Source organism: Pocillopora damicornis, chromosome 9 (genome assembly GCF_964200805.1).
Source record: "Pocillopora damicornis chromosome 9, jaPocDami1.2, whole genome shotgun sequence".
NCBI classification, from domain to species: Eukaryota; Metazoa; Cnidaria; class Anthozoa; order Scleractinia; family Pocilloporidae; genus Pocillopora; species Pocillopora damicornis.
Window position 1 is genome coordinate 16,963,893 of NC_142678.1, and position 14,524 is coordinate 16,978,416.

At 38.0% G+C, this 14,524-nt stretch overlaps 1 protein-coding gene and 1 long non-coding RNA gene across 2 annotated transcripts; one reads left to right on the forward strand and one right to left on the reverse strand.

Moving 5' to 3' along the window:
• Window positions 1-3,280: 3,280 nt before the first annotated feature.
• Window positions 3,281-7,929, reverse strand: LOC149040415 (uncharacterized). Its single transcript, XM_089181563.1, has 5 exons — window positions 7,772-7,929; window positions 5,562-5,674; window positions 4,558-4,922; window positions 4,219-4,360; window positions 3,281-3,650 (listed from the first exon to the last, which is right to left on the reverse strand). Exons 2-5 carry the CDS (start codon window positions 5,589-5,591, stop codon window positions 3,417-3,419), a joined length of 771 nt encoding a protein of 256 aa, XP_089037689.1. The 5' UTR covers window positions 5,592-5,674; window positions 7,772-7,929; the 3' UTR covers window positions 3,281-3,416.
• Window positions 7,930-10,840: 2,911 nt separating this feature from the next.
• On the forward strand, window positions 10,841-12,081 carry LOC149040416 (uncharacterized). Its single transcript, XR_016179496.1, has 2 exons — window positions 10,841-10,970; window positions 11,784-12,081. It is a non-coding gene; the product is annotated as an uncharacterized LOC149040416 (long non-coding RNA).
• The last annotated feature ends 2,443 nt before the right edge of the window (window positions 12,082-14,524 follow it).

Below are 14,524 nucleotides of genomic sequence, written 5' to 3' on the forward strand. Positions count from 1 at the left end.
TCTTTTCGCTTCATCCCCAATGAAAATATACCTATGTATACCTTACAAACGAAGAGGAAATGTGCGTAACAATACTTTATTAGAAAGAAAAGGGCTGTAAAGTCGTAAAATCGACAAAATATTTTGTCAGACCGTACGCTATAATCGTCAAGGTAATTTTTCCGCCTCTCTTTGCTCCGTACTTGATCAAAATACACTTTTGTAGATCTCGAAAACGAAGAGCAAACGTGCAGAGGAATACTCAGCTTCAAAGTCTCGAAATCGACGATGAAAATCAACGATAGATATGGAGATATTATGTCGCGCCGCCTGAGCGATTTTAATTCTTTCATATTCTTGTCTTCAAGTTGATTTTTGCGTATCTCTTTGGCTGCCACATGGCTATATGTTACACATATTTGGCAGCTGGAAACACCTACACCTAAACAGACCACCCCTGGAAACCATGCGAATATAGTCTCAACGTGTTTTCTACATTTACTTTTTAAGTTCATTCACAGTAAAGAGAGCTATGAAAAACCATACCATTAGTTTTTTCAATAATATTTTCTTCCAGCATCTGACATCTCAATTTTCTAAAGCATATCCACGAGTTAAAAATTGTGTAAGTTTGATTAAATCTGCAGTACTCTATGGCGATTTATATCTCAGCGAACGGCTTTGCTTGAAAACGGAACTATAAATCATAAAACTAACCACACGTTCAAAGAATCCATTTAGCTCGACGTGGAATCATCCCGTAATTTAAAATTTGATCGACGACAAATAAGAAAACAGAGAGAGTTGAATAACTTCTGTGTATGTCCCGCTCGCTTGTAACAGCACGAGCCCGTAAGGCGAGTGAAATTTGTAGTCTTTGAAAAATTTATTTGCGGTACACAAGACAGAGGGCACAGTTTTTCCCAATACGGACCGACCTTGGCTGGTGAATAACATTTTTATTTTTCTCTAAAACCTAACAAATGGTTGCTAAAAGAACCGGAATACCTGTGAGCGGGCCGGATGGGGAGAATACTGTCCGCTCTCGGAACCAATCAGATTGTAGGATTTGTAGAATACCGCCCGCTCACGAACTGAGAAAAAAGATACATGAAAAAATTACTCAGTTCTGATTGGTTCAGATAAATGCAGTTTTCAGGTAATTCAGTGCAGAAGAGGGTTAATTCAGTGCAAAGAAGTAACAAACCAGACTGAACAATTCCTTGAACTGTTTAGCCGGACTTTGAACTGTTTTGCGCCTTAAAGATGTGAAAATATCATTGTATACTATTGTTTTGATCGATTTTGCAATTTTATTAGTCTTTGAAAAAATTTACTCGTGCTTATTTATTCCAAATTGCTCGGGAAAAATCATATGATTACCTAGACGGCCAATCAAAGGCGCGTAATTTTTATTTATAACAATTATATATGTATCTTGAATTGGAAGGGGAGGGGTGGCGGCCGAACGAGTCTACTCCCCTTCAGTGCGAAGATTGTAATCACAGCTCTTGGTACTATAGACATAGCGCTTTCAATTTCAAGGTAATTTTTATAAGCCCTTAAATATAAGTGTATACGACATTTTACATTTTGGTCCTTAGTACAGAATGGATAAAGCCACCATCTATAAAATATTAATTTATTATTTAAGTAATAACGGAAATTACAATCAAAGAAACAAGCGAAGATGGCATCAAATGTATCTATGATGAACGGTCATGAACATATGACCAGGTGCTCCAAGAAATAAAAGTAAGAAAATGATTTAATGATAGAGGTATTCTCACTTTTTCAGGGGGGGCAGGAGACGAAGTTGCGCATTAGTTGACCCATTGGACTCCTGATCCAGAATGTCGGGTCCGGTTTCTCGAAAGCTTCTAAAGCTCCGATAACTCTACAGGTACACTGCAATAATCTTAGATCTCAATTTACGGTATAATGGTGCAGGTCTTGCGGCTCAAAAACTACAGAATTCTATGTTATTTTCCGATATTTCCATTTCTTTTAGTTTGAACATTGCTGAGGCAAAATCTCGATTTGATTGAAGACAGATCAGCTATCGGGTCGCAAAAGGTTGATCTCAGGTCCCGCCGGATTATTTTTTCGTGTTTTTGAGCAAGAAGCTGTACTTGCAGCCAGAAGTATGATTGGGTTCTGGCGAACTGTCAAGGAAATCTAATAGGAAGCTAGGATGTATCTCCCACTCAGGAGGAATAGCAATATTTGTTAATCGTCTGTTTTGTGATTGGCAATCTGAGCCGGCGATTTGTGATGATGTGCTGGTTAGCAGCTTCACTTCATTTCTACAAATCACTGAGTTTATAATTTGATGCAGACCCATGCAATACCTTATTCTTTGGTCGGATTTGTTGCACCTTCAAGATCAAGAGAACATAATTTTCCATGTTCTCATGGAGAGAAAAATTTCTTTGTCTATATTCATATACTCACGAAGATATTCAAGAATTTGAGAGTAATAACTCTCTAGAGTGCTGTCACGAGGTCTGAATTGGGAAACAAAACGTGCATGCTAACGAGGTTTAGTCAGGCAAGGAAAGACTAACAATGTATATCCCAGCCTTCAAATTGTCCGACCTACAAGTCGGACTCCCTTGTCCAAGTTTATAATTTGGTTTATGACTTGTTGAATCCATCACTGATCCCACAAATACTACGTTTTCACATTTTTCCGAAAACAAATGTACTTAAGAGTCTGAGCCACTGATATATGGAGTGGTATTGGTCAGCGTACTCATTGTTTTGCCAGCTGTTATTTGATGCCAATTGTTCATCAGTATAATAGTTTTAAAGAAAGATACTTTTTTCGTCTTGTCACAAGCGTGGGACTAAGAAAAAATTCCCCATAAGGAATCGAACCACAGACCTTCGGATTCCGTGCTCCGATGCTCTACCACTGAGCCACAGAGACTCCACAGTGAACGAGATCTATTATGAAGTTCATATGACACGCGTCCTGTATACTGCTAGGATCAGCAATGTCGATAGCGTAATGTTTGTAGATGGAAATTAGAGAGATAATAAGTTATAATAGTTTGCAGCCAATACTTCTCGACTTAAGTCTTGCAAATAGGAAGACGCTGATTGATATCAGCGAGCCTGCAATGTGACATGAATACTGGTCAGAGGATTTTTTGGTGCAACAGCTGTCACTTTAACATCTCATTGTGGATGTCCGCTATAACTACAGTGCACTAGCAGAGTTAAACGATTGCATTGGAGGCTTATTATATTTTGGACTAAATGTCATTACAATTAGGACCAAATGTTATTACATTAAGGACTTTATAACAATTAGGACGGTTATTACATTTAGGCCCTCAACATCCCACTATTTTAAACTGAACCGCTGCAATAATTTCTACACGTGGGGTAACAAAAGATATCAAATTGAACATGGCTTAGTGAAGGCACCATTACATAATATTTATTTTTAACCATGCACGACAATCTTTCAAGTTGTTTTTGTTATCTAGGGACACTTTTCCAGACCTTTTACTTTTAATCACCGCGCGAGGTGCAGATAAAGACGTCAGTGCGTAATAATTCATGTTGACACCCGAGTTTAGGTCACTGTCAAAGTATTCCAATGCGATCGTTCTCAAATCGAACCTCCATTTTTTGTCTGTCAGATCCACTGTTGATGCATTCTACAAAATGAAGTGCAAGGTTTGAGAACTTCAATGTACCAACTGCCTCAGAACGCTATTTTGCATTTTTATTTCTATGAAAGGGCTCTCTCCGGGTCTAAAGTGATGTAGTTGTGAAGATCATATATATTGAAAACTAAGAATCAACAGCCAAGCCATTGGGGCGTGACAACTTTTATCTAAGTAGAATTTACAGATCGTCATTAATGAATGAATGCAAGATTTGAGAAAAAAAAATTAAGATACAGTACTGCTCCAGCGTATTCTATGTGAGCAAGAATTTTTCCATACTTAGATCTATTGAAGATGTTGCCGGGGAAGCCCTTTTCTTGTTGGAAAAATGAAAAGAAGCGAATTGCACAACTAGTTTGTTATATCCTTAGGGCAGAATTTTCCCAAAGATGATTTTACTCGGGCATCTGGCTGGCAATTACAATTATTACAAGATGTGCAATTTTCATGACAAATCAACACATTTCATAACAAAAGGGAGGTTAAGGTCACACTTGGACCTTACCTAATCAAAGACCTTTTCCACGCATCGTTCTCAATGATAACAGGGACTTACCTTCACCATCAACTGTCCATTCTCCACAGCTATGATGAATTCCGGCTTTTTGAAGGGTTTGAAGGAATACCCCAGGTTTTGACCTGGACATTCTCTTCTGAAGACAAACTCTATGAACAAACACAAATAGTAGTCTTGAAAACTTTATTCCTGTCGGCCACTGCATTGCTGATAACTCAGCTTAGGAATTAATGCCATTATCTATTTTAGTAGTCGACCATTTATAAAGCCGCATTAAGATATTTTAATCGGATTTTCTGTGACTTGTAAAATTGCCCTTAACGTTGGGGGATTTAGAAAACTTAAGTTTGTTGGAGTAGTTAAACATTAAAAGGCAACCAGGAAGATAGAAAGAATAAGGCCGATACAATGTGGCATTTATTGGGGGGGATTTGAAACGTCTGTTCACTTGAAAAGTTTTGGATGAAGCTTTTAAGATTCTCAAACCATAACATAACTCCTTTGTGCATGGTCAATCTACAGTAAATATTAGTTATCTCACTTGTCCCCGGTGCTCCGCTACCCCCCGTGAAGGACAGATTGAATTCACCGCTAAGGTTTTCAGTCATCAACAAGAATCTTTTGGCTTTTTGTTGACGTGTCATCGACTCCATGGTCACTGTAAACTCGGTAAAGTCGGTTGGGCGACACCTGGGCATCGGGGAACACGAAATGCCCGGCAAGAGCACCATAAAAACAAGCAGCTGTCAAAGGCAAAAGGAAACAAAAACGAGCTTAAAATTTTTATTTTAATCGTGGAAAACGTCGGCGCATTTACTGTTACCTACAAGTCATATCACTGCAATAAAGAACAAATATCCGTTAAGTGAATTTCTTAAATAGAACATTTCTTTTCAAAAGTTTTAAGTTTTGTCTTCACCCAGCACGGATGAAGATAAAGCAATGATTTTAAAGATCTGCAGCCCAAATTTCAAAATTACTTTAACAGTAGTAATTTCTCACTTTTTGAACGCTCTACGATTTACTGAAAATACTGCTTTCTATGTAAGCTGTCCAGTGGAGATTGAAAGAGCCCTTATTTTGCGAAAAACTGAAATCTAATTAAAGCTGTACTTCTAAGTTATAAGTGTCAAAATTTCCACGGATACTTTTTTCATCAATGAATCTCGAGATAAATTGTTTAGTTGCTCGAACAGAGTTGGCTTTTAAAGTGAACGTGCGAGGAATTTTAAAAAATCGTCATAATGCTCAAGTAGTTTTTTTAAATTCTAGTTCTATCCTTTTGACAATACAAACTCAAGATGAGAAAGTACTTGCATCGACTACTTCTTGAATTGAATTTGCAGAATACAAGAACAAATAGGCCCATTGCCCTAACTTACCTCCAAGTAACAAAATTTAGCCTCCACCATTGTAGTTTGTCGTCAATTGCGTTAAAATTAATACCTCGGCAATTCTTGGTTAAACCAAATAGCGCGAGTTCTTATACCTGAAACTGAAAAGAAAAGAGCTGGACAAGAAAAACCTACGAAACGATAACAAAAGAATATTGAGGACAGAGCAGACAGAATATATCTCAATGAACGCTTTGGTGTGTGTACCGCCAGGGATTTTTGCGTGTTGTGCCTTTTTTTTAACGATCGAGCCTGTAGGCTTCTTAGTGCAATTAGATAATAAAAATTAGTCTTCGATTTCAACGAGGGAGTATCCAGTGGTGATGATGTGCGTTTGAAATTATATGTCAAGGCAAAATGAAACGAAACTAGGCAAGAATGCCAAATTTAACAGGAGATGTCTGCTGCCTATGATCACAGAAAGTTTTCCTTACAGTAAGCTCTACGCAAGAAAACAGCGACTATTAAGTGACCACACTGATATTAGTCCTAATTCCTAACGTATTTGTTATTGTAATAAACTCGCCTTTAGAATTCCTTATTTTATAACCTGATGGTAGGCGATTTTTTCGAACTCTGAAACTAATTTGACCGCAGAAGTATCAAGAAGACAATTTGAGGTTCAATATTTTCTGATAGCAGTGTACAAAAGCAGACAGATGTTTGATCAAAACAACTAAAAAAATTGGATTTTCAAGTGTGACTTTTCGTGTTTCCACAAAACTCTTTTGTTTACTTAACTCACTACAACAACTTGAGTACCCTTCAGATATTTCTTTTACCACAGGCATTGGAAAAAAAACCATTAGTCTCATTAATTTTCTCTTGGCAGCTTAGTTTGTCGGCGGTGTTTTATGATTACGATAATTCATTTGTGTAATGCTCTGGAAGCATATTGAGTGAAGCAAGCTTCAGGGTCGCCCTTTGAAATGAATTTGGCATGTACATGGCACGCAGCTTTATTCGGCGGAGCACAATGTTCGAACTTTCATTCCAGCACTTTGAAAGGCTGAGTTTAGGGGACTCTGTCTCCGTCGGGCACTCATCGGGTCTGACAGCACGAATTTTGTGAAACTGTCGTCGTCTACAAGCAATCTATGATCCTTGTGCAAACAGCAAACTGCAATTTCTCATGGATCAGTTAATCATTCCCTCTGACAAAGACTTATGCTAGAAACATTACCCTTAGAAACACTTTATGGTGGCCAATTTACATTATCAACTCGATTCAAATAAAACCAAATCATCTGCTGTTACCCCGACCGACGCAGCACCACAGTTTTATCAGAAACGTAGCCCCTTTATTTAGTTATATTATTGCCTCATTTATTTGAAGTTAATGATGCAAGGTATCGTGACAACCCTCGTGCAATAAGTAAATTTTTGAGCTTATCGGGCTGTCTTCTGTTTTTATAAGCTTGACCGACAATTTAGTTCTTTGTGAAAGAGCAGCATTTGACAATTTGAATAATAAATCAATTACAGTGTGGCTTGCTCTTACAAAGCTTCCTTTTCTTTTATAGTACATCCTATTCTTTTTTAAGTGTACGCATCTGTCGTAGAGAATATGTCACGCGACTTTGTAGGAGCAGCTAAAGTGTTTCGAGAATCGAAATATGCTCTGCAAGACTTTGCTAATATTCCAAGCCCATTGGTCCCCTATGAGACATTCGTTCACCCACAAGCTGCGACAATGAACTTAACGCATGCAGTGATTAGCGTCTGGATTGAAATAACTGCTATGATCAAAATGACTAGTAACACCTGGTTTGTGTATGATGTACCGAGGGTCAACCTATAAGTCACTGTTTGCGAATTCCAAGAGTAGCATGGTAGAAAAGGTTAAGTTGGAAACAGCTTCTCTGGAGGTATTTGTATGGAAAAGAGACAATGATAGTAAACCAAAATTTACAAGCAAATGCTAGTAAACCCCTTCCGTAACACTGTACTCACCACCAAAAAACATGATGCAAGAGCTTCTCGGAAGCGAGAAAAAAGTGAGATCAAAACAATATGCACCCAAGAAATCAAAGAGCCTGTTACTTGGAGATTACCAAGAAACTTCAGCGGCGTAAGGCGAAACTTACGACAAAATAAGATCTTTTAAATTTAGGGTAGAAAGTTACTTCTTGTCTACAAAACAACTATTTAATTTACTTTTTATAACCTAAAACAGTGCTGCTTTTGATTCTATTTACTATTTGGCTGGTCATTACACACTTCTTCAACTCATGCTACCGGAATATCGCTTATACAGGCTTGGATTTTCAACTTTGACTTTTCGTGTTTCCGCAGTACTCTTTTGTTTCCTTAACACACTACAAAAACTTGAGTACTCTTTAAATATTTCTTTTACCACAGGCATTGGAAAAAAAACCATTAGTCTCGTTAATTTTCTATTGGCAGCTTAACTTGTCGGCAGTGTTTTATGTTGATTAGATTACGATAATTCCTTTTTATAATGCTCTGGAAGCATGCATATTTAGTAAAGCATGCAAAACTCTTTTGTTTACTTAACTCACTACAAGAACTTGAGTACTCTTTAGATATTTCTTTTACCACAAGCATTGAAAAAAAACATTAGTCTCATTAATTTCTTTTGCAGCCTAATTTGTCGGCGGTGTTTTATGTTGTATTTGATTCGATGATACATGCTTCAGGGTCGCCGTTTGAAATGAATTTGGCATGCACACGGCAGCTTTATTCTTCGGAGCAAAATGTTCGAACATTCATTCTAGCACTTTGAAAGGCTGACTTTAGGGGTACTCTGTCTCCGTCGGGTACTCATGAACAATTTAGTTAACTGGTCTTCCTTTATTTCAAGATTGTCAGTTTATATGAATGACGAAACTAGCTCACATGCAAAAGAAATGCCCAAAATAGGTCTGTTTTAACAATTTTCTCACTTTGAAAATGTACAGGCAATCCAATTATTTTTATCCTTCTGAAACTCAGATTCTAGCAATCTGTATTCTATTAACATTTGATTTTTGACAACACGGAAAGTAGTAGACCGCTATGTATTAAAGGGAAATTCCCGTTCCTTTATCCGACTAAGCTTAACCTTTAACTCCTAAAAGTGATTACCATGTAACCTCTCCTTGTAAAATCTAAAAATTATCCAGCAAACAGGTCGTGAGAATACTCAAACTTATCAGGTAGAAGTTATCTCGATCTAACACCAAATTCTCGTAACTTATTTATGAGGAAATGTTTAGCAGTTAGATGGGAGAATTGACAATCAGATCTTGGCAGCAAAAGAGTTAAGAAACTCACTGTCCCCTTGACTTTAGTCCAGTTATAGATCAAGATTTCAAAGCTGAGAAACAAAAACATAGGCTCCTAGATGTGATATTTTACTGGATTTATTGGAGCTTAGCTTTCTAAGCTTGCACAGGAGTCGCGGATCCTTTTAGGAAATTTCCTTGTCGCGATTAATATTTTCTATTTTTCCATATTGCTGCAAAAATTATTAAAGTTCGCTGTTTATTGTGCAGCAACCGATATCCTCAGAGAACATCTATTCGGTGCAAGAATGGTCAAAAGAGTTTTTTCACAGACTGAGAAGTCTTTAATTTCCCTTCACGTAAAAAATAAAGCAGATTAAAAGATCAGCCGAGTGTACTCAAACGGCGGGAAATTAATTGAAAAATTTGGTTGTCATCCTAATGAGCGCAGGTGGTTCCGGTTTCATAGCTTTGCTAATGCAGGTAAAAATAGCAATAGAGAACGAAACATAATGAAATATCACCAGCAAGTAGCCAATGACATTAAAAACTCACTGTACTCTGAAACACTTTTTTAAATAATTGCCTTTTAACCCTTTCACTCTTATGATCTCCTTAGAAATTCTGCTCACTGTCCACTTTATAATACTTATGATGTTGCTTTGGAGAAATTGGTATTGGATCAACATTTAGTCCCTTAATTGATATTTTTCTTTATTCTCGTCACTTGCCTGATTCATATAGTATTATTCTTGTAGGGAGAAATTCTGCTTTGGTCACTCTCGGGAGTTAAAGGCTTAATTCTAATCTCCCTCCAGCGATCGCTTGAAAAATAATAGGAAATCTGCAAGAGTGTGTTTTCAACATTAAAACCGGGAGTATGATTACTTCGAATAAGTTTACTACATGCCGCACAGGTACCGACAGGTGTTGTGAAAAAGTTGCTTAGTTTAGGTTTTTTTCATTAGTACAAATTTCTTTTTCTAGGAACCTTGTTTACCCGACTATGTTGAATTCTAATTTTTCAACCAAATTTTCTTTTCTTTTGAATATTCTGAGATCCCCTAATATCAGTTAATATTCATGTAATTAGAATAATTATATGAAATCTCAGAGGTCCTCAGCTGTTTGAAAACACCGCTGGCTAGCATGCGTGTTGCTCGCTTTGCAAGTTGTGAGAATATCGTCCCTCGGATTGCAGACGCCGTCATTTCTCCCTCACCACCCCTCGAACTGGTCCTTAAATCCCCTTGAAGAAACTCTTCGACAGCCGGTGCTAAAGAGTTTTATTACAGTTTTTAGTATAGTGAAGAGCTGGAAAACAACAAGAGCTCCGCTTTTAGGCTTAGCTAAATCTAGATATATTAGCTACTCTATCACTTTGAATCCATTTCAATAGTGTAGACTTTAAAGAGTATATTCGCCGTAATTTGATAGGATGATGGATATAGCGGTAGATAGTCGGGCATGGGTGATACAGGACTTGTGTCGTTATAGAACGACTAAGCTTCATAACAAGCTTGAACTTTCGCATCATGTAAGAAATATTGGTAGCTCGCGCTGCTTATCACAGGCCGCTCATCGAATATTTTCATAAAGGCCTCCAGAAAGTTCTCCAGGACAGACCAAAGAATTAGATTAAAATCATTGACGCTGGAACTGAAACAGGGCGGTTTGAAGTTGAGCTCAAAAAACTAAAATACGCCAACTTATGTGCTTCGGACATCTCGCCTGAGATGATAAAAGAGGCAAAGAAGAAAAAGAACGATTTCATCTGCGTGTCTTTGAGCGGACCGCCGATACTTTTTTGTCAGATTGAAACTGGGCAGTCCGATGCTTTGATTTGTAATACAGTAAATGGTTTGAACCCGGGGGTAACATGTAATAGTGTAGTTTGATCGTCCGGGTGAGTGTAGTCCTGAGAAGGACTGTTGTCGGTAGTGGTGACTGACGTTTCGACAACCAGAGCGGAAGTCATCATCCTCTGATGATGACTTCCGCTCAGGTTGTCGAAACGTCAGTCACCACTACCGACAACAGTCCTTCTCAGGACTACACTCACCCGGACGATCAAACTACACTATTACATGCTTTGATTTGTGGTGGGTCAATCCTTATGAAAGAACTGGTCCATCTACTTTCATGGAAATGATTAGAATGGTTCGAGCTGGTATGTCTTCCATAAGCTACAGGTTAACTAGGGATAGATATATTTGAACCACGTAGAAATTTATCCGTTGTTTGTTGTCGGACGTGACCTTGAAGAATCATTTTATCGCAGCTCCAATACATCTGTGGTTTAAAATACTTGCTCATAGAGTTTTTCACAGACAGAAAAGTCTTTAATTTCCCGCAGAAAAAAGTGACCTACAAATAGACGTAAATCAAATCTTAAACATCACTCTATGATTGAAAATTTTAGGCCAGAATATATTTTTAACAAAAGAGATAAAAGGATGATTTAAGAAATATGCTCACGGAGTTTTAAGTCTTCATGAACACGCTGCAGAAAAAGACAGTCGAGTAAACGGCCATTAAAACCTCATACTATATGGTAAATCTTTGAGGAAAGAACCTTTTTTGAGAAAAAAAATCGAAGAAGGATGATTTAAGATTGAGGAGTTAAAAGGATTACTGAAAAGGATAAACGTGTAAATTTCAGTTTTTGCTTGTTTGGAAGCAAATAAAGTATATTAGGAAACTACTTATTTAGACAGAAAAGGAAGCCTCAAGCTACCCATTTCGGGATAAATTTCGTTAAAATCTGGGATGTGACCCTTTTAGCTGTCATACGAGGTCTTTGCAAATTCGTTCAAAGAATTCCTCAAGATAAAGAATATCCGTCATCTTTGATAGATGTGTCTCTTCTCTTTTCCTTTTTGTTGGACGATGTACTGATAATTTGAGGAGAGGTTACAGATTGATTAAATGATAAATACGTCGAAGATTAAAAACAAGACCTTTTCTTTTCTTTTCTTTTCAGATGGCCTCCTCTGTTTCAACACTGTGGTCTATGAATTAAGAGACTATCAAGAGGAGATAACGGAACTTGAAAAAGCTGGGAAGTGGATCTGCTTGTCCAAAGAGACTTTACCTTTCATTGCAACCAAGGGCTTGCCCGAAGAACGCGTGTGGTTCGTTTAGAAAGTTTTGAAAAATTGAGACACATGCGCCATGGCCGTTGAGCCTTTCACACCTAAGATCTTATTGAAATTAATTCTTCCCACTAACTTCGAACAATAGCGTAGAATGGGTGTTAAATTACAAAATAAATCAAACTGGTTGGCTGCCATTGCCTTGACGTTGTAATTTTTTTTAAACTTTTGAGGGTCGTTTCTCGAGAGTTATCTCAGAGGGCGTATGGTGATGGAAATCGGAAATCTTTTCTTAACAAATAACTGGGTGAGTCTTAGCTCAATATTTTAATTGAATAAAGTTCTCCTCAGTTGGGTACTTTAGACAAATTGGGTTTAATTTAAATTATTGTAATTAATGTGATGCCTATTGTGAACTGTGCATTAAGACGAGGATGAGGAATGCATAAGTAATTAAAGTGAAGGTTGGCATGAATTGTTGTTCAAATGTTACGCAGGCTTCGATTAATTCTCTGGCACTTGCCTCTCCTTAGACCTTATTTCTACAGGAATTCAATCTTCATTATCAATTCTCCATTCACCTTTTCCATTCCCCATTCCCCATTCCTCATTTCCCATTCCTATTCTTCGTTCTCCACATTTCCCATCATCGCTTTTAGTAATATCCGTTGCTAGTTCTTTCTCTCTATTCCCGGCAACGTCGCCCACACGGTGAAACGTAAATAAACTAGCAATAAAAAGAAAGGTGTTTGTTTCCAGGAGGGATGAGAACTCAATTTGCAAACGGATATGAAAGTATTGTGTGTTCTTCGTATGACTAACAATGAACAAACATACTTCCTAATTTTCACACTACTCACACACGTTTTTTCCTTTCTTAACCGGCCAAATGGCTTTGTCCTGTGATCCACTACGCTTGTGTGAAACGGCAGAATTCAGAAAAAACGAAAACAATACCCTGGAAAATTACCGACAACTCTCTCCGGAAAAAGAAGCAAAAAGAAATCTTATTCGTATGCAAAAACGCAGCCAGTTTTTTCAGTAGAGTTCCCCGCTCATCAGTCGCATGCTTTGCTGATTATTCGAAGAGAACGCTTCTACTGAGATGCTCTTTTCAAGGTTAACAGATTTTCAAATTGCGAATTCCAGTGGCGTTTGTGGCAACTCCTCACATAAAGAGCTTATGATTCAAGATCTTTTCATCATGAAATCATACAGCCTGTCAATGGTGGTGATTTTTAGCGTTGTTAATATCATGTTGGCTATTTTATCAAGCTGTGGAAATGCACTGGTGTTTTTGACGGTGATAAGCTTTTCCGAGCTCCTCATTTCTTCCAATATTGGCTTAGCAAGCCTAGCGGCGGCAAACTTTTTCGAGGGTGTACTCATTCACTGTTTGTGCGCCCAGGGTAGTTTTCTTGTTCTTGAGGACGGCTGTCCTCTACCAACTCTTGAACTTAAAATCGTCCAGTTTCTTACGAACATCTTCGTGTACAGCGCAGTGCTTAATCTGGCACTTGTGACGCTTGAACGCTACGTTGGTATCATTCATTCCCTCCGTTATCATGCGATATTGTCCAGGCGAAGAATGGTAAATTTTATCTTTTCAATTTGGTTTGCGAGTCTTTTTATCAGCGTCCCATCTCTGTTTGACAATGCGGCCATAAACAACATTTCTAATTCTGTGATGACGGTAACTCTTATTACAGCTCTAGTTGTAACATTTTATTTCAATTTAACAATTCATCACGCCTCCCTAAGGCAACGCCGTGTAGTTCGTGCACAAGAACAAATGATGCGTCAGTTCGCAGCCATCAATCAGCAGCGATATCGATTTAGAGGTGTAAAAACGATGCTTTTTATTTTCGTTACTCTTGTACTTTGTTTCATGCCAGCTGTGGCAGCAAGAATCATACCACCTCACTCTGCAGAGTCAAGGATGCTTCGCGCGTGGTCTGGGACAATTTTTGGATTGCATAGTAGTATAAGTCCATTTGTTTACTTCTTCAAGTGTACAGAGCTTCGTAGATATACTCACAAACTTTTAAGACGTGGTCTACGGATTCTAAAAGTTTGACAACTATAGCTAAATGGGTCGAAACATAGGATAGGAAACGTTTTGCCAGTGAGTTTTAAATGTATAAGGAGAATCGAAATGATATAGCGCCAGTTGCATGAAAGTTTTCCAAAAGCGCTGATACAGCGTTCCCCATTAAAGTTTATAGGGTGAAGGTTAGGATAAAGGCTACTTTTGTCTCTTTTGGGTCAAAATTTGGTATAGATTCAACTATTTAGGTTTGAAATCGGGTAGGGGTCTTGGACACTCTATCGAGCCGGGATCTGGAATTGGGCACGTTTTAGTGAACCCGACTTTTTGGGTGTTCTTTTTTTAAGGTCGGAAAGCAGGAAGAGATAAAAAAAATACTAATTTTTGTCTGACACAAGGTGTATGCCTTTCAATACCACTTTAAATCGATCAGATGCATCATGCCTCTCTCTCTACGCCAAATATTGCGATCTTTCGCTTCAAGATCGCAAAACTCACCCTAGCCTGCGAAACTGTACTGTTTTGAGGACTCAGTGGAAGTGGAAGTGGCTGAATTGCGAAAGATATGAGCAAAGCTCATTT

Excerpts from the sequence above, each read along its gene's own strand:
- LOC149040415 (XM_089181563.1), bottom strand. The coding sequence starts at position 5,591 with ATGGTGGAGGCTAAATTTTGTTACTTGGAG. Across the intron at positions 4,361-4,557 it reads TTATTCTTTCTATCTTCCTG|TTTTCAAGACTACTATTTGT; the intron begins GTTGCCTTTTAA and ends ACAGGAATAAAG. Across the intron at positions 3,651-4,218 it reads ATGGACAGTTGATGGTGAAG|AATGCATCAACAGTGGATCT; the intron begins GTAAGTCCCTGT and ends TTCATTTTGTAG.